Raw genomic sequence first — 27,422 nt, forward strand, 5'->3', positions numbered from 1 at the left:
TGTTCCCAATTTCAAGAAGAGGCAAAGTGTCCACACTTTGGTCTTCGGTCTTCTTGTGTTTCATGTGTTTTGTAACTTGTATCTTGTATCTTGGGTATTCTAAGTCTCTGGGCTAATATCCACTTATTAGTGAGTATGTATCATGTGAGTTCTTTTCTGATTGGGTTATCTCACTTAGAGAAAGAACCCAGATGTCCCTCAACAGAGGAATGGATACAGAAAATGTGGTACATTTACACAATGGAGTACTACTCAGCTATTAAAAAGAATTTATTAAAAATGAATTTATGAAATTCCTAGGCAAATGGATGGACCTAGAGGGTAACTTATTTATTTATTTATTTATTTATTTATGATGGGTGAGAGTTCTACTTGCCCGAGGGTATAGAAGGGCTATTTAGGAAACAGAAATTATGTTTTTAGCATGAACTCCCTCTTGTTGAGCAGCCTTAGCTCCAAGAAGATAATTCTCAGTTAACCCCCAAATAAAAGTGCCACTATTTCACAATTGTGTATATCTTGCCAATCCAATTATTGATGTGTTTCACAGGTTTTTGTTTGGATAGAACTGCCAATTCTTCCTTTCCCCTGGCAACTTGCATAGTACATCCAATGTTGTAAGCACCAGTCCTCAAGGAGGCATTCAAAGTCACTTCCCCATCAGTTACTTCACTTACCATGACCAAAGTGTGGTGTCTGCAGCAATAAGGGCTTACCTTCAACTTTTGTAGGGTAATTAAGAACAATGACAATAGCCAATATTGTCTTGAGAGATTTTGCATTTTTCCAGCCAAACACTCATGGGGAGATTTCCCATGCCTGCTACTGGGGATTTTAATAAATGTGACATCATTCTTAAGGAGGGTGCAATATCCTTATGTGGTATAACCTTACTTTTAAAAGGAATAAAATAATATTTCTTTATGGCTTTTCAAGGATCTTTAGTATTATTTATCTCTTCCTTTCCCATCTCCCCCAGTATTACTCTTTCCTCCCAGTTAAAGTCCGCCCTCATTATCGCTATTACCTACTTCACACCATCTGTCATCTTTCTAGACCTCAATAACACCTACCTTCCCTGGAACTCTTTCTCCTCTCCTCATGCCAAGTCCCTTTGTTCTTTCCTAGTTTTAGGATAATTTAGGGTATATGCCCAAGTCTACAGATTTGAGGAGAATCTGAACTAGGAGAAACAAGGAATAGACCACAGGTGGCATTTCTCTTTCTGGTAGTTTCCAGTTCCATTCTCCATTCATTGACTGGAAATCTTCATGGTTTCCATTTTATTTATAGCTAAATATTTTTTGTAATTTACCGTGTTTTTATTATCCATTTATTAGCTGAAGAACATTTAGATTGTTTCCATTTCCTAGCTACTGTTGCTAGAATGGTAATATACAAACTTGGCTGAGCAAGTATCTCTGGGGTAAGATATCAGTCCTTTGTGTATAAGACAAGGATTGGTATAGAATCTGATAGGAACTTCTGAAAAGGAAGCAGGGGTAAAGAATTCCAATCACTGTAGGCAGTACCACAAATCAGTGCAGTCAGGAAATCAGTATGGAGAAAACTCAGAAAACTAAAAGTATATCTACCGTAGGCCTGAATGAGTGCCTAAAATATAAGCAAAGCTTTCATTTTAATAGTTTCTTCTTTTATATATTATATTCTGACCACAGTCCCTCCTCCCCCCCACCCCACTGCTCCTCACTGCTATTTGTTTTCTTTATATCCACTCTCCTTCTCCTTAACTCTGCAGAATATAACAGGCCTCTGTGAGGCAAAAGCCAACTAGAACAAAATAAGAAACAATAAGACAAGGTGAAAGCCCTCCTATCCAGGCTGGAAAAGGCAACCCAATAAGAGGAAAAGAGTCCCAAGACCAGGCAAAAGAACCAGAGACATACCCACTCCCACTATAATGAGTCCAACAGAAACACTGAGCTAACAGTCATAGCATGCATACACAGAGGGTATACATACATATGCATACACAGATGCAGACCCATCCAGGCCTCATGCTTGTCCATCTCAGTCTCGTTGACCTCACATTAGCCCTGCTTATGATTCAGTGGGCCATGTCCTCCATATCCTCTGACTCCTACAATCTTTCCTCCTCATCTTCTGCAGGATTTCAAGCTCCAAGAGGATCCATGGGGATCTCTAATTCAGACTCTCTCTCTCTATTACCAGCTCTCTATTATAAGGCCAAGAAATCAATCTTTTTTTTTTCCAATATATTATTTCATAACAGATTCCATCAATTAAATGTACCTCAATCTGAAAACCTATATGTTGCATATAATTTTTAAAAAGCATGCTGCCTCCTTGCCCAGAGCTCTGACGGTTCCATTTTCTCTATCTGGCTTAGCCCAGGATAGAATTCAACCAACCCCCAACTGAAGAAGGCTGACAGCTGCTGTCAGCAATACACTGGGTACCTCTTCCTCCAGGTTAGCTTCACCAAGTCTCCATCAACCACCCTGTCTTCTCTCTTTTTCCTGCTCACCTTAACTCCTCCGAAGACAGCATTATTATTTTAAAACCAGCCAGATAACACAATTGCTGGGAGAAGAATCCTCTGCTCTAATCTTATCAGCTAACAGCTAGCTCCAGAAAACCTCATCCCACCCACATCGGAGGCTGCATGCCCAAGGTGCCCAAGGCTGTACATGGTTGTTCTCACCTCTCCTAATGGGCATGAGATTAGATGAAATACCCAACAAAGGGGAGGGAGATCCTGTAGAGATCATATCCAGAGGTTAGGCAAGGACCCTGTTTGGGGGATGGGGCCACCCACTCATCTCCAAATTTTTAACCCAGAATTGCTTATGTGTATTGAAAATATGAGAAAAATTGTGGAGCAGAGATTGAAAGAAAAGCTATCCAGAGATTGCCCCACCTGGGGATCCATCCCATACACAGACACCAAACCCAGGCACTATTGCTGATGCCAAGAAGTGCTTGTTGACCAGAGCCTAATATAACTGTCTCCTGAGAGGCTCTTCCAGAGCCTTACTGATACAGATGTGGATGCTTGCAGCCAACAATCAGACTGAGCACTGGGACCCCAATGGAGGAGCTAGGGAAAGGACTGAAGGAGCTGATGGGGTTTGTAACCCCATAGGAAGAACAACAATATCCACCAACCATATCCCCTAGAGTCCCCAGGGACTCAACCACTAACCAAAGAGTACACATGGAGGGACCCATGGCTCCAGCTGCATATGTAGCAGAAGATGGCCTTATCTGGCATCAATGGGAGAAGAGGCCCTTGGTTCTGTGAAGGCTCGATGCTCCAGTGTAGAGGAATGTCAGGGTGGGGAGGCAGAGTGGGTGGGTAGGTGGTAGAGTACCCTTATAGAATCAGGGGGAGTGGGGATGGGATGAGGGTTTCCAGAGGTAAAACCAGGAAAGGGGATAACATTTGAAATGTCAATAAATAAAATATCCAATTGAAAAACAAAGCCCCTATCTCCTTCCTTATCATTCCTTCTCCCCCATAGGACCAGGAAATCCTACCTGACCATTTGCCCAGTTATTAGCTCCTGTCTTCTTTATTGACACAATACCAGTTAGAGAATCTGCACTTCCCCTACAGCTACAATATATGATTAACATTCACCATAGCACTCACCATACTAACCTACTACTTCATGTAACCTTCTGTGCCTTTCCTCATAGACTTACATGATTCTAACTTAATGACTCTCATTCTGTCTTTGTGTTTCTGAATCGCAGTGTTACAGCTTCTTCAATTATATTTTGAGAAATTTAAGGCATTATAGAAAATCACTCACACACACACACACACACACATGCACATGCTTGCACACATTCTCTTTGTATGTGCCCTACCTCAAAGTATGTACTCACAATTAGATATCATTCTCATATTTGCTTAATTTTCTTGCATTTGAAGCTTACAGTGAAAATAATGTGTATTAGAGAAATTGTTTTTAACTTGTGATCACTCCTTAATTAAATTGGTTCTTTGCAAAACCATGAATGTATACAGTGTACTCTGATATTCTGATTACTGTACCCCTGTCCTCTTCTCCTCCTCCTCTTAGCATGGCACCTCCACTCCCACCCCTCAAACATTTATGCTTCTCTCTCTCTCTCTCTCTCTCTCTCTCTCTCTCTCTCTCTCTCTCTCTCTTCCTTTTCCAGATTCATTGAGTTTAACTAGTATCATTGCTGTGACTATGGGGTTGAAAATTGTATTTGTTTGGGATTTTAATAGTTACTACTAAGTCGATGTAGAGTAAACAAAACACTCATGAAGCATACATTTGGCATAGACATGGGATTTTGAAGCCCAGATTCCAGTTGGTTCACAGTTTAACTTTGGCATCTGGCTCAGCTAAAGCAGTAGCTGCAAAAGCCTTACGAGTTAGAACCAATTAAAGCTGTGAGGAGTGCCTGAGAATGGGATGGCTAAGGGATGAGCTCTGATTTTAGAAAAATCTAAGCTCCAGTTCCACACGACAATTTTGGAGTGACAGAACCTTGCAAGCTAACTTCTGTCAGGATGCTTCACTGTAATATGGAATTAATGACACATATAGAAGGGTAGTGAAATTATCAAATTAAGTGTACAAGTTCAGCTTTAAACTTAGGCTTTACAGAGTATTCAAACTGACAATGCTAAAGAAAGTACCCCCAATACAGGGGAATGCCAGGGCCAAAAGAATGGGAATGGGTGGGTAGGGAAGTGGGGGGGAGGGTATGGGGGACTTTTGGGATAGCATTGGAAATGTAATTGAGGAAAATACGTAATAAAAAAAAAAAAGAAAGTACCATCAACACCTAGCGTTGTAAACATACTAAGAAAGATAGGAAACAGGAAATGGAACTAACTCTAATTGTCTCATTTCTCATCTGGTGGGATGGAATCCAGAGTTGAGATACAGGCATATCTTATTATATGAATAATATACTTATATCTATGTCTACATTTATATCTACATCTATCTATCTATCTATCTCTATATCACTCATGTCAGGTAGATGTGGAGATAACACAAAAGCTTCATGGAGCACTGGAGTTGGAGTCTCTTGATAAAATCTCATAGACTTAGTCTCCAAACATGCCATAAGAGTTTCTCTTCTGAGCAGTGTCACCTGCATTAAATGCCAGAGCTGTGACTGCCTACCTTGTATTCATATTTCTGAAAGTTGGGTGAACTTTCCTAAAGGGCTCATTTTATCACAATGCCATAAGACATAGTAACACAGTTGATACGTCAGTTTGTATCAGGTAACCAAAGTAACTGTATAATAGTCATTAAGCATTGGTCAAATTATCTAGAAAAGATTAAAAGAAATTAGTATTTCTCTTTCCACAAGATATAGACAATGAGCATCTAAAGTATTTCATGGAGGACAATACATGCTAAATGTAAAGGAAAATAGTATCAAGAAGGGTAATAAATCTAAGAGGAAATGAATTATGTACATTTTGTAAAAATGAGGTTATAGGGGGCATTATTTGGTCATTTATTTTTGCTTGACTCTCAAAAGTAACTCCCAGTGTGAATAAGAAAAGTTGTTCATCACAAAGAAAATTCAATAATTAGTGTTATACCTAAGGACACTACTTAATTGTATTAATACCAGTACGTATACAACATTTGAGCACAGGTGGGCTTTGCTCTGTTGTAGAGAAACAGAATTAACTCACAGACTTCTTTTTGAGAATTCTCTGATGATTTATTTTTTTGCTCAGACTTTTCTAGTTCAACAAATTGACTTTGATGTTTTTAGCTCTAATTGTCTTGTGGGAATACAGTTTTCAAAAATATGCATTGTGGTAGGATTAAGTCGATAGGATGTACATTGTTGTAGTACAATGGACCTGCCTCCCTCTGTGGGCAATTAAAACAAATTAATATGGAACCTAAATGAGAGAAAATGATCAGTGAATTCTCCCATCAGTCCAGATTACTATCACCACAACAGACTTCCTCTATGAATGTACAGTATTGGGTATTGAGTCTGTACAAGAGTCTAGCTAAGCATCAGTACAATCTAGGAAAACTCAAGCTATTTGGACCCTTAGCTGTTAACATTCATAATGTCATCTTTTCCCTTATTTGTTGTTATTACAACTTGAATCCATTATGCCCCAGATTCAAGGAGAATTAAAAAGACAAGAATTTGAACACAATATGTTTCTGGAAAAGTAAACAGAGAAAGTACCCAAGGAGCTGAAGGGGTTTGCAACCCCATAGGAGGAACAACAATATGAACTAACCAGTACCCTGAGAGCTCCCTGGGACTAAACCACCAACCAAAGAAAACACATGGTGGGACTCATGGCTCTAACAGCATATGTAGCAGAGAATGGCCTAGTAGGTCATCAATGGGAGGAGAGGCCCTTGGTTCTGTGAAGGTTCTGTGCCTTAGTATAGGGGAATGCCAGGGCCAGGAAGCAAGAACGGGTGGGTTAGGGAGCAGAGGGGGGGGGAGAAGATAGGGGAATGTTGGAAAGGGGATAACATTTGAAATATAAATAAAGAAAATATCTAATAAAATATATACATATAAAAAGATACCTTTAGAACATATCTCTATAATAAGTAAATCAATGAAAACTTTTATTATTTATTGTATATTTAATTGGGATATTCACAAGTATTTTATATTCTCTAGAGAGGTTGTTGATTGCTCATTGGTTGAGAACAGTTGATGCCCTTCCAGAGAACCCACCTTCACAGCTCAGCACCTATATCAAGGAACTCACACCAATCTGCAACCCCAGCTCCAAAGATCCAGACAGCCTCTACAGGATGCTGCAGACACCATACATGCACATGCATGTACATAGACCCATAAAAAGTGAAATTTAAAAGGGTATAAATTAGAAAGGTTGATATATTTAGATATGCATAGATTATAACTGTAGGTCATAACTGACAGAAAATTATGCTAAGGCACATATCAAATTATGTTTTATATTTCACAAGTACAAAGCTAAGCAAACATGCTTATTTAAATTATTAGGTAGAATGGAAGGTAGCATATATTAACAGCTTCAGGTTTCTCCTTCTATAAATTAAACTGAGAATGAATAATAAACAATGTGGTAAAGTCATCAATACTCGATTTCTCTATGTCCCTTTATTTTCTATGTCTTGTGAGTGACTTAACAACCAACCCATCTCCTCCCACACTCACAAAGGAAGTAAGGCAAATACTAATGTTCAGCTTATTTTTCCATCATACTTGGCCAATGTTAGCATGTTTTCAGTAATATTGTACATTGTGCACCCACATAGAAATTAAACTGTCCAATCTGATTTTGTCCTGGAGTCTCCAACGGCCTGAGAAACTAAAGTGAAACCATCAATGCTTCCTTACAGCTTTTGCCAGCAAGAGAGACTGCCCATGACCTTCCAGTCCTGCGTGATCACCAAAGAGTGCCAGGTGTCTGAGTGGTTGGAATGGAGCCCATGTTCAAAAACATGCCACGATGTCACATCCCCTACAGGCACTCGAGTAAGGACAAGGACTATCACGCAGTTTCCAATTGGAAGTGAGAAGGAATGTCCAGCGCTTGAGGAGAAGGAGCCCTGTTTGTCTCAGGGAGATGGAGCTGTCCTCTGTCCTATGTGAGTAGAATGAAGAATGTGGTATGCTCAAATGGCATGTCCCTTCAGCTATCTGACATCACAAATATTTAATAACTGTTATATCAGTATTTTGACTTAAATATTACTTCAGACTCCATAGTATGGATTTGTCAAATTTTCTTACACGTTTTAAGCAGAAAACTAGAATATCTCATTACATAATTTATCTTTACAGAATGAAAGTATGTTTAACAGCTGCAGGCCAAATCTTCATGAAGGCTTAACTTCTAACAGCTATTCTCCTTCTGTAGTCTATGATACGAGTTGGGAATTATTTTAGTAGATGACACACAATGAACACATGAGACTGGGAAGGCTGCATACCTCTCTGTCGCAATGATTCAGCACCATGGGTAGAGATATAGGCAGTGTGTGAGTGTGTCAATGTTCCAATAAAACTTTATTGACAAAAGAAAGAGACATTTTAACTTTATCTTTGTTCCACCACTTGTCATCCTCCAAGCTTTTAAATCATAGATTCCTGTGACTTACTAAAACTAAGTAATGTTTGTGACAATTTTAATTAAGTAAAGAACTTTATCAAAATAAGTAGTTTTCAGGTGTTGGGATTTGGGGATGTTTTGTTTATTCATTTGCTTTTTGTTTCATTGCCAGCATATATTGTAGTGCACAGTAAGTGCCTAATAAATGTTCATTGACTTCAGATGATATAAGACTAGTTCTGAAGCTGGGCGTGGTGGCACACACTTTTAATCCCAGCACTTGGGAGGCAGAGGCAGGCAGATTTCTGAGTTCAAGGCCAGCCTGGTCTACAGAGTGAGTTCCAGGACAGCCAGGGTTATAACAGAGAAATCCTGTCTCAAAAAAAAAGAGAGAGAGAGAGACTAGTTCTGAAATATTTGCCATTCTAACCTCATTTTTCTTTAAACATACTGTTTCCAAGACATTACAATGAATAATTATCCTAGTAAAATTTCTTCTTTGAATGTAGAATATTATAAAGCAATTTAAAGAATCTTAGCATGCACACCCCACTGGGAACTTATCTCAACTGTTCATCGATTCAAAGGACATGGCTACAGTTTAAATTTCATAAACCGCTGAAGAGGCAAATTAGTGTTTTTACTCCACCTAGACATGATACCAAAATAGCAACTGCTTGCATAAAGCCTTCTACCACATTTTGGAATGGTGCATAGTCTGCCCATATAGCAAAGAACTAACAAATCCTTGAGGTCCTACTGACTATGGTTGTTCTTCTCTATTTAGGAATTGACGGACACTGTTCAGACTTCTAGGATGGTGTCTCTTCCAGCAGTTTCTTCTGGTTTTTGTCTAACTGTGGTGCCTTGTTTTTTAATCTCAATTTTTCATGTACCACTGATAAAGCAAACAGACCCTGTTGGTTGTCTTTATCCTCTCCATTTCCTAGGGCAACACTTTCCTTAGAATATATCATCTATTTATCGTAATGAAAGTCTGTTTCTATCACAGGACTGCCGCCTACTTTTGTTTTGTTTTGTTTCTTTTAATTTCATTCTCACTCCCACAGAAAACTAGTTATTTCCTTTTACTTTTTTGTACCCTATTCCTACAGCCAAACTATCAATGATCCATATATCTAGAAATGCCCTTCCTTTGCAAACAAGTGAGTGCTGTTCCTTGATGGCCCAATCCCACAATTGTGCAGCCTCAAACCCCCACTTATAAAAATGAAAATGGGAAGCAATCTCATCTTCACTGGCAAATTATTCACTATTGACAGAGCCAAGCACCCAGAGCAGACATCTAAGGGCACCTTTAACCTTTCTGTCTAATTGAGATAAGCTCATCCATTTACATCTATGTTAGCTATTAATCTGATCCATGGGGAAGCACCTGGCTTAGACTGACAAAGTGCTTGCTACTTGAGCCATTTCCTCTGGGCTTTTAAGGTATCTGTTTTCCTAGAGGTGGAAAAAATGCCATCATTTTCTACTGTTGGTGACATGAGGAAATGCTTCCCTGTCTCTCTCCTTCTAGGGAAAGCAAGGCTGACAAGCCTAAAACTCCTTTCACATAACAATCTTGACTGGGGCTTTGAGAATCAGGGATAATCATTTTTGTGCTCTACTAACAGCATAGTAAGCTCTTCACATCATTTCCTGGCATTCATCAGGAATTCTGGGCTCTACAGAACATGTACATGAAAATGTTCTGATTCCTGACAGCGATGAGGAAGCTCTGAATTGCTGTTATATTTTTAAATCCTAGCATGCAATTATAACTTTGCTCCAATATGAATACGCAATTTTCATGCATTTTTATTAAAGGCAAAAGAAGTGTTTGGGCTCATCATCACTTAGAATGTTTGGAATTCTCAGATTCAGCCTTCCTTTGTTTATAAGCATCAAGAAAGGACGAGTTTAATTGCACATAAAATTTAATGTTTTCAGCATTATGTCCTTATTTCATAAAATATTGATAAGTACCTTCCAGTAGTTGCAATTAAAATAGGCTTGCTCTGCATTTAACCCCTCTAAAGGGTGCCCAACTGAGAACAATGAAGTAATTGGGACTGAATTAGTCTTCATCAGCCTGGACTCTATACCAGATCCTGAGGAAAAGGTTTTGTGAGTTTAAGTTTTAGAAGAAAACCAGAAAAGAGTGGAGAAACATTTTCCAAAATAACCAACCATCTTTGCCACCATGGCATTCTCCTCATCTAGATATGGCTGGAGAACTACAGAGTGGACAGAGTGCCACGTGGACCCTTTGCTTAGTCAGCAGGACAAGAGGCGTGCCAATCAGACAGCCCTCTGTGGAGGTGGTGTCCAGACCCGGGAAATATACTGCGTACAAACCAACGACAACATGCTCTTCCATGTAAATACACAGAAGGACAAAGAAGGTAGGTGGTACTCCTCAGATGGCTGACTCATGAAGAGTAAGCAGGTGGGGATGCCAGTTGAGGAATGTAGACAGACCATGGGGGGGGGGTAGGAAGATCCCCTAAAATTCACACTGCAGTTGGAGTCCAAGCCAGATAAAGAGTAACCTATATCTGAGTAAGTTAAAACAAACAAACAAACAAACAAACAAACAAACAACACTTTAATACAGCTTTGGGTTTGCTTAGGTTTATTTTGTTGACAGGTCTATTTAAGAAAATAGTAAAAGCTTCTTGAGTCAAATTTAGAAGGAATAATTAGTTATAAAACAAAAATGAAATTGATTTTGTAAGTATATATATAAAGTACAAATATATAAAATAAAAAATAATGGATAGAAAGTTTAAAAACAACTTTTGAAAAATTCTCTTTGACAAACTATGATTATGAATAAACTAATGATACTAAAATTTTCTATGGGCTTTTATTGATGTTGTTTTCTTACATGTATTATATGTAATTTATTATTTGTATGTATTATATATATGTATCCTAAATACACACACATATATATATATATATATATATATATCCTAAATACATAAATAAGATCTCCTCAGTTTATATAATGTTACTTAGATGTATATTATTTCATATTTGGGGGTTCTTCCCTAAAGAAGACTATTTTTCTTGCTTCGACTTTCTTTAGTTACCTGTAGCTCATTGTCTAGGGTGGAGTCTCCATTAGATGAGTCAACCTTCTATGTTAGCATGTCCACTGATGTTGTTCTTGCTTAGGACCTGTTTAGGCAGCTTTATAGATGAGATTTCCTGGGTGTCATTTCTCTGACCTTACTAGGAGACAGATTTTCACAGCAATATTTTGTTCCCTTGACTTTTACAATCTTCCTACTTCCTCTTCTGCTATAATCTCTGAGCTTTAGACACAAGAGTGTTCATGCCTTGTCCTGAAATCCTGCCAAATACTTGAGGCTAGTGAAGTCATTGACCTTGGAGGAGAGCCTCCAACCACCACTATAAACCAACATAATTCCTGACTACATTCCAAATACTTGGCTTTAAACACACAGTTAACTACAGGGCTCACCCTCATTTTATTACTTTTTTTTTTATTTCAGTCTAGAGACTGGATGCGTAAATATTCAAAAGAGCAAGTGTATTCAAACTGGCCTAGGCAACAATAGAATCCCCATCACTATGGAGTCACGTTTATACTGAGTACTTGTAAAGAGTTCTTCTCACAGGTCCATTGTCTGAGTACCAGCAAAACTCCCAGGACTGATTTTTTTTAACTTTTTCCAGTTTTTTATTAGGTATTCTCTTCATTTACATTTCAAATGCTATCCGGAAAGTCCCCTATACCCTCCCCCGCACCCTGCTCCCCTACCCACCCACTTCCACTTCTTGGTCCTGGTGTGCCCCTCTACTGGGACATATAAAGTTTGCAAGACCAAGGGGCCTCTCTTCCCAATGATAGCCGACTAGGCCATCTTCTGCTACATATGCAGCTAGAGACACGAACTCTGGGGTTACTGGTTAGTTCATATTGTTGTTCCACCTATAGGGTTGCAGACCCCTTCAGCTCCTTGGGTACTTTCTCTAGCTCCTCCATTAGGGGCCCTGTGTTCCATCCAACAGCTGACTGTGAGCATCCACTTCTGTGTTTGCCAGGCACTGGCATAGCCTCACAAGAGACAGCTATATCAGGGTCCTTTCAGTAAAATCTTGCTGGCATATGCAATAGTGTCTGCATTTGATGGCTAGGTTATGGGATGAATCCTCAGGTGGGGCCGTTTCTGGATTGATTCAACATTTCTTATTGGATATCAGCCAATTGGATATCAGCAAAGATCCAAAGATATATAAAGTAGCATAAATATATGAACATAGATTTCATGATGTCATAAAATGGTTAATTTCATCAGAATGGTACACAAAACAATAGTTATGATATAACTATGTTTTAGAAAAACTATTGAGACTGGCACTTGAGCAGAATAATGACTAACAAGTAACTTAGAGAAGACAGGGCGAGGCTCTGGAGCACAGGAGTTTCTTCAGGAAGAGGGAATAGTGTGTTCAGGCACAACAATGAAGGAAAGTCAAAACAAAGGGACACACAGAACACGGAACATTTGACAATGGGGAATTGAAAAGACCTTCCTCCAAACTGTGTGGGTTGAGAAATGGAAACCAAAGAAGACAAACAAAACAAAACAACCCCCCAAACAAAGCAAAAACTAGAAGGTTTAGGGAAGAATTCTAAACAAGAATAATCAGGAATAAAAGGGTCAAGGAGAACAGACAGAGAAATATATGCTTTTTAAACCCAAGAGTGACTCCTCTGCCCCAGCAAAAAGAAGCCAGGTCAGTGACCAAAGATAAGCACTGAATTTCTGCAACTTTTCAAAATAATAGTTCAGTGTCCAATAATTTTCCTCAGCATGTCAGCTCATTTGTGAATATAGCCTTAGGATATATTTTACTGCTAATGTACCTTTAGATTATAAGGTGCTAGCATAAAACACAAATGTTAGTACATTAATATTTTCTTGGCCTCTTTAATGGCTGCCTTTTTGAAACTTTTAGGTAGATTTGTTACAGTAATCTTTCATAGTAGTATAATTTCATTGCTCGATGTAGATCAGATCTTAGATCCTGCATGTCAATTATGTCTTGTAGGTTATTACTTTCAAAAGATCTTGAAAATTCTAAACAGCAACTGGCTATGTTTTAAATCATTCTTTTTCAGAGTCCCTCAAACCTCTTCCTCCTTCCCTACTGTAGAGAACCAAAAGTAATAAACAGGAACTCAGAGTATCACTATTAAACCAAAAGTAACACAGACAGGAACAAAAAGAGTATCATTGTTACAATGTATCTGTTAGAATAAAGCAAATGACAAAGGGAGGTCAATAGATACAAAATTAAGTGCTTCACCTAAAATGAATACTTATGACTGGAATGTGTGCACTAGTTACTTAGGAAGGTGTTTTCCTTTATATTCTAAGAATATTACTAAACCTCTTTGAGTTTGTTTTTCTGTAAAAACATGTGGTTCTTCCTGAAAGTTTCTGTTTTCTTCCTCAAAACGTAGAACGAGTGACTTCCTCCCTTGAAACTGATCCAGTAATCCAGCATCCCAGGGGGAATGCACGTGGCTTACAAATACGAGTGAAAGGAAAACAGTTAGACTGACTGATGCAAATATTTTTCATACTCTGTCTCCTTCAATAAATATGAAAATGCCAGATCTCATTGAGAGAGAGAGAAAAACAGAGAGACAGAGAGACAGAGGAGAGAGGGATGGAGGTAGAAGAGAGAGACAGAGATAAAGAGAGAGAGATGGATGGAGGTAGAAGAGAGAGACAGAGATAAAGACAGAGACAGAGAAGGCAGACAGTGAGGGAAAGAAGGAGAGAGAGGGGGGGGGAGGGAGAGAGAGAGAAAGAGAGAGAAAACTTGATCTCAAATCACCTGCTACACCCAAAGTCCATTAGAATACAATAATCTCAAGAAATATTGACTATAATACAATTACCATTTCAAGCCCTAAGCAATGTTTATTGCATGTATTTCCAAGAACAAGTTCCACACTTTCTCTTGTAGATTCTGTGTGTTTTATAGGAGAGTTGTTTTCACAAGTAACAAGGTGTTTTTAACATCAGTTCAAAATAGAATCATTTGACTCAAAATAATCTTTACAAACATACACACACACACAAATAAAATTGATATGAATTTCACATAAACTTTCTTTATTATTTTGGCAGGTCTCAATATGAAATAGAATGCTAATGAACATATATTATGAAAACAGGGCCATCTTTATCACTTCATTCATTGTTATATGTACTATTGTTAAGTAAATCAAACCATACTAGTCAGAAAAAAAACTACCAGTTTTAATTTCCCAAAAATTAAAACATAAATGATTAATATACACATATGTTTAGTATAAACTCTAAATGTGACAGTCAAATAATTATCAGAATATTGTGTAAGCTAGTGGTAGCATCTATGGGCAATAGGAAAAAACTGTATCCAGGCTCAGGTTATTAAAAAGGCAATTGAAACTGTGAGCCTGAGGTGAGATACAACAGCATAAACATTTGATGCTGATAAAAGATATTTGGAAGGAAAAAATAAACAGTGAAACCGAACAGAAAGTTTATACACTCATATTCTACCATGAAATAAGTATAAACTAGTTGCGCGACTCTTAAGTGTAACATAAACTCACTGTGCTTATAGCTCCTTATCTATAGTTTTAATAATAAGCACACGTCAGCCAATACTCTATCCTGAAAAAGTAAAGAAGGGCTTTGCTTATGGTATTAATTCCTTCTTCTCACAGAAAGTAGCTATCACCATGCCTAAAATGTTAATGGTACACCTTTCCTGTCCATCACTTGAAATAACAGATTGATGGGATTATTTTACATGATTTCCTATCAAAAATGTGCATTAGGGTTATCATGAGCCTAGGAGGGACTCCACAGCTTCACTGATGAGACTCTTATCTGTCTCAGGAAGAAAGGGGTTCTGTCACTCTTGGGATCCTAGAAACGTATCAAGCTACCCTATGGTGTGTAAATGGTCTCATGTTTCTCAGAAGTTAGTATACCATCATTAGAGGTATAGATTACAGGAAAGAATAATCACTGATTTCTAAGACTTTCAACATGTATTAGTATACATTATACATAATAACCATGCACACAGATATATAAAGGCCAGCAATATACACTTTTATTGAGAAAAATTAAGCATGTTCCACATATTTTCACATACCTAAACATTCCGCTTTGTGTTTGAGTAAGCCTAATGTGATGTACTGAAACAGAAACCGAAGGCGTGCTGACTACATTGTGGAAACAAACTTGCACTGTGTCCACAGTGCAATGCAGTTATGGGATGTTGTAAAAATAAGAAATCTCTGAAAACTCAGCTCTGTCTTCCCAGGGAGACCTCTGGAAGGAACAGGAAGAGGATTGCCACTCTCTGCAGTTTCCCCATGAGTACTGAGAAAGATAACTGAGATGCTAAGAGATTTCTGCCAAAGGGATACATGCAAATAAGTACTCACCTGGTGGGAATTAAATTAAGGTAGTTAGTATTTTACCTGAAGGTGACTTTTGGGACTTTTTATGGAAGGAAGAGCCCACATGTGAGATTTCAGGAAGTATCCAAACCAAAAAAAAAAAAAAAATACAATCAAAGAAAACTTGTATTGGAGAAGTTCCGAAGTCAGCTAAACATGAGAACAATGACACCATGCCTTTGGCTTAGGTCACGTGCTCGGCGCATTTAGAGCCACCACTGTAAAATGATACAATTTGTATGAAAAATGACTGCTCAAATGTTTGAATCCCTCTATCACAGGCAGAGAGCACAGTCACACTTCCTCTGCCCATCTCCTTTCTAGGAGAACTAATGCCACCTCTGAATTTGAATAGAAGTGTTCAATCCAATGATGAGGCAGTGTTAATGTACTTTGACAAGTTTGGCCACTTAAAATTCTGCTTTTGTTGTAAAAGTAGTTGAACATTTAAGTACAAATTTATTCTCTCTTTGAGTCATAGTAGTTAGCTTGACTGTATTTTTTACTTTCAACCTTAAGGTGACTTTCAAAGGAGACTGAGACAGAACTCAAGAAAGCTGGGGGTTTTTTGTTTCTACCTTTTCTTGTATTCTTTTTTGTGTTATTTAACTTTATTTTTCTGAATATGCATTTTTTGTAAATATATATATATATATATATATATATATATATATATATATATATTATTTTTGGTGTTTCAAGACAGGGTTTCTCTGTATAGTCCTAGCTGTCCTGGAACTCACTCTGTAGACCAGGCTGGCCTCGAACTCAGAAATCTGCCTGCCTCTGCCTCCCCAGTGCTGGGATTAAAGGTGTGAGCCACCACGCCCGGCATGTTTTTTTATTAGATGTTTTCTTTATTTACATTTCAAATGCTATCCTGAAAGTTCCCTATACCCTTCCCCCCCCCCCCCCCCCGGCTCCCCTACCCACCCACTCCCACTTCTTGGCCCTGGTGTTCCCCTGTACTGGTGTACTGGGGCATATAAAGTTTGCCAGAACAAGGGGCCTCTCTTCCCAATGATGGCCAACTAGGCCATCTTCTACTACATATGCAGCTAGAGACACAAGCTCCTGGGGGTAGTGGTTAGTTCCTATTGTTGTTCCACCTGTAGGGTTGCAGACCCCTTCAGCTCCTTGGGTGCTTTCTCTAGCTGCTCCATTGGGGGCCCTGTGTTCCATCTTATAGATGACTGTGAGCATCCACTTCTGTATTTGCCAGGCACTGGCATAGCCTCATATGAGACAGCTATGTCAGGGTCCCTTCAGCAAAACCTTGCTGAATATACATTCTTATAAGTAGCTCCCCCATTCCACTTTCAGCAGAATGACAGACTACATTATCTGGAAATCATCTTTTCAAAACTACTTAGGCGCCCAAGATACAGCATTATTTCAAATGCTTTTAAGGACAGAAGCAAAGCCTAGATTAAGGAATTCCCAGAACAAATGAGCAAAGTTATGCTGATGCTTTCTGTGGTTGTCCTGGGGTGGGAAATGGTGTAGGTTGAGGGTTATACATTATGGCGACTTAGGAGCCATGAGATGGATAAGCAGCATGATACAACACATTGCTGTGTCATCTAATGTGGTTAAAGCTCTGAGTGCTTCAGGAATCCCAGCTTGCCTTTCAGAGAGATGACAGCATTATAGGGCAGCCTTAGCCTCAAGTTGTGAAAAAGAGCCTGTCCAAAGAGACATGGTGGTAGGCCTGCAGGCAGGCTGGTTTTACTTTCAAGTTGATGGTCACATTGGGAGTCCTCAGTGGGGAAATAAAGTTGGGGAAATAATATAACAAATGGTACTACCTAGGGTAAAAAAGCAAAGGTTAAAATCATTAAAGAACACAGAACATGCCATGTCTAAAGACAACACAGGACTCTTCTACAGTACAGTGCACCAACCAAGACCACACATTTCTGTCTGTGAAGAATGTCATGGGTGTACACATTAGTTTGAATCTGTCAATTGCCTTTGGTAGGATGATCTTTTTCACAACAGTCATTCTCCTAATCCATGAACATGGTTGGCCGGTTCATCTTCTAGTGTCTCCCTCATCTTTCTTTAGAGATTTAAAGTTTTCATTGTAGAGGTCTTTCACCTCCATGATTACACTTGTTCCTAGATTTTTTTTTCAGCTACTGTACATAGATGTGTTTCTGTGATCTCTTTCTTAGCATGTTTATTATTGGTACATAAGTTGATTTCCTATACTAACACTGCTAAAAGTGGTGATCATTTCTAGAAAATTTCTGTGACTCAGTTTTGTATAGCATGTTTACTATGTTAGCAAATAGGGATAATATGACCTATTCTTTTCTTGTCTGTATCTCTTTAATCTCCTTCAGCTGTTTTTATACTTTTCTAAGGCTTCTAGTACAGTATTGAAAGAGTGGCATAGTAGACATTCCTGTCCCCTTCTTGGTATTCTTTCACATTTTTCTTCATTTAAGATGATGGGTTTTGTATGTTTGTCATATGTAGTCTTTATTATGGTGCGTTATATTTCCTGTAACCCCATTCTCTCTAGGACTTTTGTTAAGTGTGTTGGATTTTTGTCAAAGTCCTTTTCTGCATCTATTGAAATGTTTGTGAGATTTTTGCCTTTACATTCATTTTTAGTATTTATAACATTATCAGATTATGTATATCAAACCATCTCAATAACTTCTGCGTAAAGCCAATTGGATTGTGATGTGATGAGATGTGGTGTGCTGTGTGTGTGTGTGTGTGTGTGTATGTATGTGTGACATGCTGGCATTCAGATAGCAAGTATTTGTGATTTTTCTTTGTTGCTGATATGCTTTTTATGAGACTTTGGCAAGAAAGTGGGTGTTTGAAAGTGATCATTTTGTGTCCTATTGTTTAGAATAATTTGAGAAGTACTTGTTGGTTGGGATCCTGGATTATTGATGCCATAATTACAACTGCTGCAAAGTATATGAACTAACATAATGCATTGTATTTAATAATGTGATTATTGATACTATATTTGTTTAGAAAGTCCAACTGAAAGATTTATCCTACTAAGGAAATAACATAATTAGAAGAATAAATGACTATATAAATTAAATGATATTTGATCAAAAATGTTCTTTACTGATCATAATTTCCCAAAATTTTGTGCAGTATCTCTAGAGTAAAATAATATATTTGCAAATGTAAGTCCAATGGTGCTTTCAAATGATTAACTCTTTGAATAAAAGGAATGAAACAACAAAATATTATAACCATCTCTTACCTATTCCATTCTCTCATTCCTGTTTCTTTCTTCAATTTTCTGATGGACAATATAAATGCCATTGGTCAAAAAATCATAGATAATAATAATTATTTATACATGCTTCTTGAACAATGTTGCATGTGATACTCTAACAGGATTTATGGAAAACAATATGATAAACGGATAATGCATATTAGTTCATAATTTTATGATATGTTAAGAAGCTAGAAAAATACATTATGTTCAACAGTGTGAAATTAATGCAATCTTTATAAATATCTAAATGTAAATCCCTACTACTCACAATAAAAATAATAGTTATAACATTTATGATGATGATCATATTTATTAATGCTCTTTGCTAATTGTTTGCTCGATTGAAAAAGTGAGTGCTTATTCAAGGAAGAAGCAGATGGGACTGGGTACTTGACACTGAACTCATCCCATGTCTGTTCTCTCAAGTATTACCTTTCTGCACCTATGTGCATCATCAGTTTAGGTATAGTTTTCTTGGCATTCTTTTATCTGAGCAAATATTCAGTCACAGCAAAGTTTGATATGTTGAAGATAGAATTTTTCAAAAACAGCTTTGAACCTTGTCATCAGAACTCTTAAGTCCTGATACTATTGCATTTGCAGCTTTCTCTACTTGAAGTTCAGAAATTACCCTTCATGAGGCTGACACAGGAAGTTTCTATTTACATGCCCATTTAGGTCTACCCAAGTAACCTCTGGGTATGCTATACTGCAGCTTAACCATCATAAAGATGGTCCATATTAGTTTATTTCTTTTTAAAAACATTTTAAATGGATATTTTATGTATTTACATTTCAAATATTATCCCTTTTCCTGGTTTCCCTTCTGCAAACCACCTCTCCCATCTACCCTCCCCCTGCTTCTATGAGGATGCTCCCCCTCCCACCTACCCATTCCCAACCCACTGCCCTGGCATTCCCCTATGCTAGGGAATTGAGTCTTCACAGGACCAAGGGCTTCACCTATTGACGCTAGACAATGCCCTCCTTGGCTACATATGGGGCTAGAGATATGGGTCCCTCTATGTGTACTTTTTGTTGGCAGTTTAGTCCCTGGGAGCTCTGGGGGGTCTGGTTGGTTGATATTGTTCTTCCTATGGGGTTGCAAACCCCTTAAGCTCCTTCAGTCCTTTCTCTAACTCCTACATTGGGAGTGCTAAATCCAAAGGTTGGCTGTAAGCATCTGTCTGTCTCTGTATCTGTCAGGCTCTGGCAGAACCTTTCAGTCAACAGCTATAACAGGCTCCTGTCAGCAAGCACTTCTTGGAATCCACAATAATGTCTGGGTCTGGTGACTGTATAAGGGATGGATCCTCAGATGGGGCAGTCTCTGGATGGCCTTTCCTTCAGTCTCTGCTCCACACTTGGTCCCTGCATTTCCTTTAGCCAGGAGCCCTTCTGGGTTAAGATATGGAGATGAGTTTCTTTACTGTGATAAAATACCTATCTGGAAACAACTCAATGGAGAAGCGATTTATTCTATCTTAAAGTTTGAAGTGAGGCCCACCATGGTCAGAATGGCATGGTAGTTGAAGTGTGAGGCTGCTGAACACATTGCATCCGGTCAGGAAATAGAGAGAAATGAATGCTGGTATGCAATTTGCCTTTTAGTTTTCATCCAGTATAGAACCCTGACCCATACATTTGGTACCACCTAGAGTTAAGGTAGGTCTTCATATCTCAATCTAAACACCTCCCCCACAGAGAATGTAAACTATCCACAAAAACACTCAAAAATAAAAAATAAAAATAAAAGTAAAAAACTAACCCAGAGACTCCTCTCTGAGCTAATTCTATGTCTTATCAAGTCAATAATCAATTTTCACCCATATACTTATTTACCAGATAACTGATTTTCTCAAAAGCTTATGACCTCAATGTATCATTAAAGAACCACCTGAATATTTTAAGAAAATGCAATTCCCTGATATTGTCCAGTGACCATTTTTGTGTGTTGGATTATGGAAACCATAATAATGATTCACCTCTTGAAAACTAGTTGCTAAGCATTGTGAAGAATTGAGACTCCAGAGGAGAACTGAGGACCGAGTTCCAAAGCTGATAGAATGTTTATGGTTTTCTGGTTCTTTAAGAAAACAATGCCTGAAGCCACTCAGGATTTACTAACAGAGTTGGTGAGACCCAGCACATGAATGTCCCCTAACCTTAACTTCTTATATGTGTCTCAATTAATCTTGCTTTAATTCTAACACTGCTAGCGGCCTTTGTACATGGACAAACAGAATCACTGTTCTAAGCTGAGAAACAGAGGTTAAGGGCATATGTCCAGAAAAGCCTTTATCCTATACTTCTTACAATAATACCAGGGAGAAAGCAGGGATGGAAAGAGCCCACTGATTGTTTTCAGAGGTGAAGTTGTCTAATCTGTACTCACAGAGTCCTGTTTTACGTTACTTGGCTGGTCCTCTATAAAAATCCAATATATCTTGCCAGGAAGTTTGGGGATGACAATATTATTTCATTGTACATCGGCCCTATTTCCTGAGATGGTAAGAATCCACAGCTGTTAGCACAGGACCTTTCATTAAGAGCAGAAAGATAGAGGATCAAATTTCTCCTCCCATGACTTGATCAACTGGCTCTGCTTTGTATTCCTTTTGTAACCCTTAAGCATTATTTTGTGGAGTCTGCTGTAGATGACTGATAGCACCAGAAGGATTCCTGAAACTAGCTCTCAGGGATGTGCACTGGAGAATGAATAGCATTTCTTTCAGAGGCACACTCCTGCTATGTAAGGATGTAAAAGAAATGGCTTGTGGCTGGCACTAGCTGTTCGCTGCCTTGCTAATGATTACTCAATAGGGAGTAGGTACTCTCTCCAGTGTTAACCGAGGAGTACAAACTACATTGTGGAACTCATTAATATTTATTCCTTCTAAAAGCAATGGGCAATAAAAAGGGAAATAAACTGGGGAGAATAGCAATGGGGAGAGGAAGCCATGACAACAGATTCATCTTGGAAAGGTTTCACCATTTATTGCACACACACAGAAAGCCCTATTCAAAATGCAAGAATCCATATTATAATATTATTAGTCTGGAGCCCAGTATTCTATTACACAGAGTCATTTTTAAAATGTATGTGTTGACACAGTGTACTGGATACAAGTATGATATTGTCAGTTTTATTAATTAAAAACAAAATATTGAAGACAATGCATGACTTTTAAGTATTAACGTATTTTATAATATGCAGTTGATGTGCTTTTTTATCATTTTATATCTTTGTACTCAACAAAGCTGCATAGCCTCAGTGTAAGAATCTATTCTGTTCATACCCACAAGAAAGAACATAGTGTCTCTTGAAGGTAAGGTCCCTGCAACACAGACAGATTACATCTATTATTCTTTCATCATTTAAAATGCCTTCAGCCACTTTCCTGGTTGTTTAACTATTGAGTCCCACTTTAAGTAACGATATGGTCTTCAATCATCTTCTTTTATTCAAAGTCCATAACCTTCTTATGGTTCTGCAAAAAATATTATTTCGCTATATTTAATTACATTCTTTTACAATTACTTCATGGATATTCATTTCAAACTCTTAAGATGTTAAGCTTCTAAGAGACTGCATAGTGCTTTCTCTCTCCATTAAACTTCTTTATTATAACCCATACTTCTCCATCAATGCCTGGGTGCTTTCACTCTTCTGTCATTGGAAATGGGTTTAAGAAAGGTGGAGAGCTTCTTCAGTTAGAGCATGTGGACTTACTGGACATCTGGTTTACAGAATATCATCTTGAAACAATCTATTTGACCCACTGGCCATTCCTTCCTTTGTTTCTCTTTCCTCTGACAAGACTCAATGTTATAACACATTTGAGGTCTACCATCAGGATGTGATTTTTAGTACATAGCAAATAAATATTATTTTTCATTTATATGTTTGCTTATCTGGTTTAGTTGAGAATAGGAGAGAAATTTTTAAAATAAGAGTTTTGCTCCAAATCTTTGCATAAAATAAAACAGTAATTGTACGTTGGCCTTGAGCAACCCAGGGGCAGATGCATTGTGCAGAGAGCCATGTTGACATATGCTTACATTATATATAAAATTACTCCTTTCTTGGGAAAGTATAGACTTTCCGAAAGCTTTCACTTTATTATTATAAAGCAAAAAGGAAATATGGCTAATTTTACTTTTGTAGTCGTTGGAGACAGAATAATTGCAGTTTTCCTCCCTTTGTGAGTCACTGTTTGAGAAGTTAAAGGAACACAGCATTGCCAAAAGGTTATAAAAGAAATGTTTGTAATTGGATTATTTAGTTGCTCTGAAAGATTATCTTCACCTTTAACCCACACATTCCATCACACAGAATCCTGGGGGCCTGAAATCTCTGTATCTAGGGAACATTATAGTTGTAAACCTCAACTATTATTAACATAAATTTATAGTGAAAAAATAGAAATATTTGGAAAGGAACAAATTCTTTTAAATGTTTTTCCTAGATATATTACATGCAATAACTTGGACCCATTACATTCTAACTCCTTGATGTGTATTAAATGTACTTTGAAAACAAAAGCTTCATTCAATGAAAAAGATAGTGACTTCTTACTGGCCTCCAAAAATCTATAATAAAAAATAAAGCAAAGTCACTGTGGTAGACAGTGTTTTTCCATAATTATATGACTAGATGGTTAATTAGAAAACAATTTTCCCTGACATTATGAAATAAGAAATGACAGAGCCCAGACTCAAAGCCAGCTTTTTCATAACTAAATATAACTATTCAAAAATATTTTCCTGCTCTGTGAATCTGATGCCCTGTAAATGTATAAAGTAAATTAGCTCTTCATGACTTTCTCAAAATTAGTATTATAAACTTGTTACCTAATTCAAGAAATTTATAGAATCATATGTCAAACATTTGAATTTACCTTTATTATTCTATTAGTTAAATATCCTATCTCTTCACATTTCTCCTTTGCCTCAAACTACTCAGGCAGTCATCCTTAAATCTTGTCACCCCCCCCACCCCATTATGTATTCATTTCCATATAGGAACGTGGAGCACGGTCGGCATCGCAAAGCACACAATCAAGTGAAGATTTCTTTTTCTCTGTGTGTAAATGCTGCATGATGAATTCATCTCACTCTTAAGCCACTAACTTGAGTCATCTTCTCACGAAGAGTGTCTACTATAAAGAATCTACATATTTTATGGAAGACTATTATTGTTCTCCCTTTCTCATATTGCTCATAAGGAAACAAGAACCACAATTCATAACTAGTAAATGGGGGTTTAATTCTGTTAGTGTGAACTCTCTAACATGGAAAGCAGTTCACACCAGGTGATGTAGTAAAACACATCAAGATAACTTTTTCTGTTAGTCACATAAAATTATGGTAACTGATTATTCTTAAAATTAAAAATAGCAGTCCCATAAGTTCTGACATCCTGGCTCAAATAAACATAACAAGACTGGCCTTGTGAACTTTCTAATTGAGTTGGCTTCTAAAAGTGCCTTAGTTCAGTTGCCTTTAGTTCTTTGTGCAGGGGTGAAGCCTCTTGGACGTTTTCCCACCCAGTTTGTCATGCTCATTTGTTCCAACCTTGTTCATCTTACATTGGATGTCATGTTTATGAGACTTTATTGGTGTAGATTCAGATGTTATGAAGAGACACAATCTCATAGTCAAATTCCTGATTCTTTGGCTCTTGCAATGGTTTTGCGCACGATTCTTCAATTGCCTTAAGCTTTGGGTACAGGAGTATTTTGTAGATGGTTTTATTGGGGCGTGGCTCCACAACTCTGCACTTTTATTTGCTGTGGTTTCCTAAGTAAAGTTGGGAGCAGAAGACTTGGTCCTCCTAGGGACCCACACAGCAATTTGTTATTATATATATAGAGAGATACAGATAGATAGATAGATAGATAGATAGATAGATAGATAGATAGATAGATAGATAGATAAATTGATAGATAGATATGTATATATATATATATGCATACATACACGCAAATACATTTTAGCATACACAAACAGTACAAATGAGGCTGTGAACATGATATGAGAGAGTTTGGAGGGAAAAATGGAAAGAAATAAAATGAAAATATGGAATGAAATTACAGTCTCAAAAACAAACAGCAAAACAAAAATACAAGGCTTGAACAAAAAACTAGAACCTTAAGTTTTGCTTGATTTTTTTCCTTCATCTCTGTTAGAAGAAATAGTTTCTGGGCCTGGAGAAATGGTTCAGTGATTAAAACAGCTTATTGATCTTCCAAGGGATTTGGGTTCAGTTTCTAGCACCTGTATCAGGTGACTCACAACAACCTGTATCTACAGATCTGTGTGATCTGATGCCTCTTCTGGCCTGCACAGGAATGAAATGAAATTACAGACTAAAAACTTATTCAGGAACACACACACACACACAGACACACACATACATAGAAAATACAGATTCAGTCTTCAATGCTATTTTTGTTCCTTTACAGCAAATATTTTTATTGAAAAATATATTTCTGATGATTTTATGCATTAATGTAATATATCCTACAGTTAATTTTACTAGAAAGGCCCCTTTGAAATAATTTCAACAGCATCTCTCCTGTATTAACATAAAAGTATAAGTCAAGGAGAACAAATAAGTGGGATCAACATGATATGGCATAGATGCACAGGTCTCCACTATACAAGATAGTCCGCAAATGGAATTAGAGGACTAGCAGTCACAAAGGAAAGTTTTAAGACTTTACAAAGAAACGAGCTTGCATAAATCACCATCTCTGTTCTACACATGCATCAGTCCAGGGACACATAAACACCTTTACCTAGTCAGATGTGCACAAGGCACTAATTCAGTATACTTGCAGTGCCCTCTTCATAAAGGCCAACAGGCAATTTTTCTCTCTGGTTTTCCCCAAACCAGAAACTGGTGCTTTTTCTCCACAACTAGTTCTTATGATCTCATGGGCACAGTGAACTTCATAATTATTATAATAATTCTTTTTACATTCATTATTATATGTTTAGAGCTAGCATTTGTGATCCAAAAACATTGGTTCAGGAGTCAGACTTAAAACTAACTAATTTAGTTACATAAACATATGTTTGTTTATCATTTTATCTTGAAGACCATGTAAGAACACTAACTTATCTCTTCTAAGAAATGACATTATTGTTAATTCTGAGTTCCCCTGGTATGTTTTAAAATTTTGCTAGGGCTGGTAACAAACATCATAGATTTGAGGACCTTTGATTTTCTTTGATGTAATAGTGACAGGGAAGAAGGAGACAAGAGAGATGCTCAGTGCTTATCTTATGTGAAATGGTCTTCTACATGGTTTACAATTATTTGCTCCTTAGACCATAAGCCTAGGAAGTAGGTATCATTATTGCTATGGAAGGTTGAGGTATAAGAGGAGTTAATAGTTATATCCATGATTGTCAACCAAGGAAGTCTGAACCTACCTTTTAACTGTAGTGCTGTAGACTGGGGATCACTAATAGCTAGCCAATTTGAAATGTTAAAGAGACACTTCCTCCCTAGATACTAATTTTAGAATATGTGCCTTTAAAAATTCTAATTTAGTCTCAAAGTCAAGAATCTCTTAAAGTTACGCTTTTGATGGTCCCAAAACATTACAGTTAATTCATGTATTCAACTTCTCTTGTCTTCATGTGCTGTTGAGTGCTCTGTGCATTATAGGCATTATTCTGCATGTTAAAAGCAGAGATGTTAACAACGCAAAAAAAAATTCTCTCTGTCATCACATGATTTTTATTTATTTATTTATTTATTTTGTTTGTTTGGTTGGGTTTTTTGAGACAGGGTTTCTTTGTGTAGCCCTGGCTGTCCTAGAACTCACTCTTTAGACCAGGCTGGCCTGGAACTCAGAAATCTGCCTGCCTCTGCCTCCCAAGTGTCGGGATTAAAGGTGTGTGCCACCACTGCCTGGCTATCACATGATTTTAATTGAAGGAACTAGATTCTAAACAAATAAATAAGAAAATAGAATATAATCACGTGCATTGTACAGGGGATTAAAATAGGGCTACTAAAGCAAAAAGAACACACAGAAATAAAGCCAGAGTATCAATAAATATGATTACCAGCTAATATTAATTCTAACAGAATAGCTTTCAATGATAGAGACAGGAGACAAAAAACATGTATAATTAATAACATAACATGAAATCTAGCAGTAAATATTCAAAAGGATCAGCACAGCAAATATTTCTGGCTTCTGTTTCCTGCCAAAATAATGTAACTGGAACCATCCCAATAAATACTCTGAAATTTGACAAAATATGGAAAAATAGCTATTTGTGAGCATCAAGTAATGTTCACATTATGAACAGAGCTTTACAATTTCATCTGTGCTTTCCTGGAGGTTCTACCACAGAGAAGAGATGAGAAGAAAAGTGTTGGGTCAGTATCAGTTGGGCAAAGAAGTAAAAAAAGAAAAAATCTAAATTCTGCACTGCTGAAGTGGCTGGGGGAATATCAGGACAGGACACAGACTAGGAGAGACTGCTTTGTACATGAATAAGCAGGGTCCAGTTGTCTATATATGCCTCTCAATAAGTCCTCAGTC

General features: G+C 37.5%; 1 protein-coding gene across 1 annotated transcript in view; it reads left to right on the forward strand.

Moving 5' to 3' along the window:
* Thsd7a (thrombospondin type 1 domain containing 7A) overlaps positions 1 to 27,422 on the forward strand; it is a 420,538-nt gene that overhangs the window by 225,592 nt on the left and 167,524 nt on the right. Inside the window, exons 3-4 of the mRNA XM_085840819.1 lie at positions 7,368 to 7,616; positions 10,307 to 10,488. Of these exons, the coding sequence (XP_085696945.1) occupies positions 7,368 to 7,616; positions 10,307 to 10,488 (431 nt within the window). The remainder of the gene's footprint in view (positions 1 to 7,367; positions 7,617 to 10,306; positions 10,489 to 27,422) is intronic.

This window comes from Mus caroli, unplaced genomic scaffold (genome assembly GCF_978045245.1).
Source record: "Mus caroli unplaced genomic scaffold, Mus_caroli_1 scaffold_7, whole genome shotgun sequence".
Classification (NCBI taxonomy): Eukaryota; Metazoa; Chordata; class Mammalia; order Rodentia; family Muridae; genus Mus; species Mus caroli.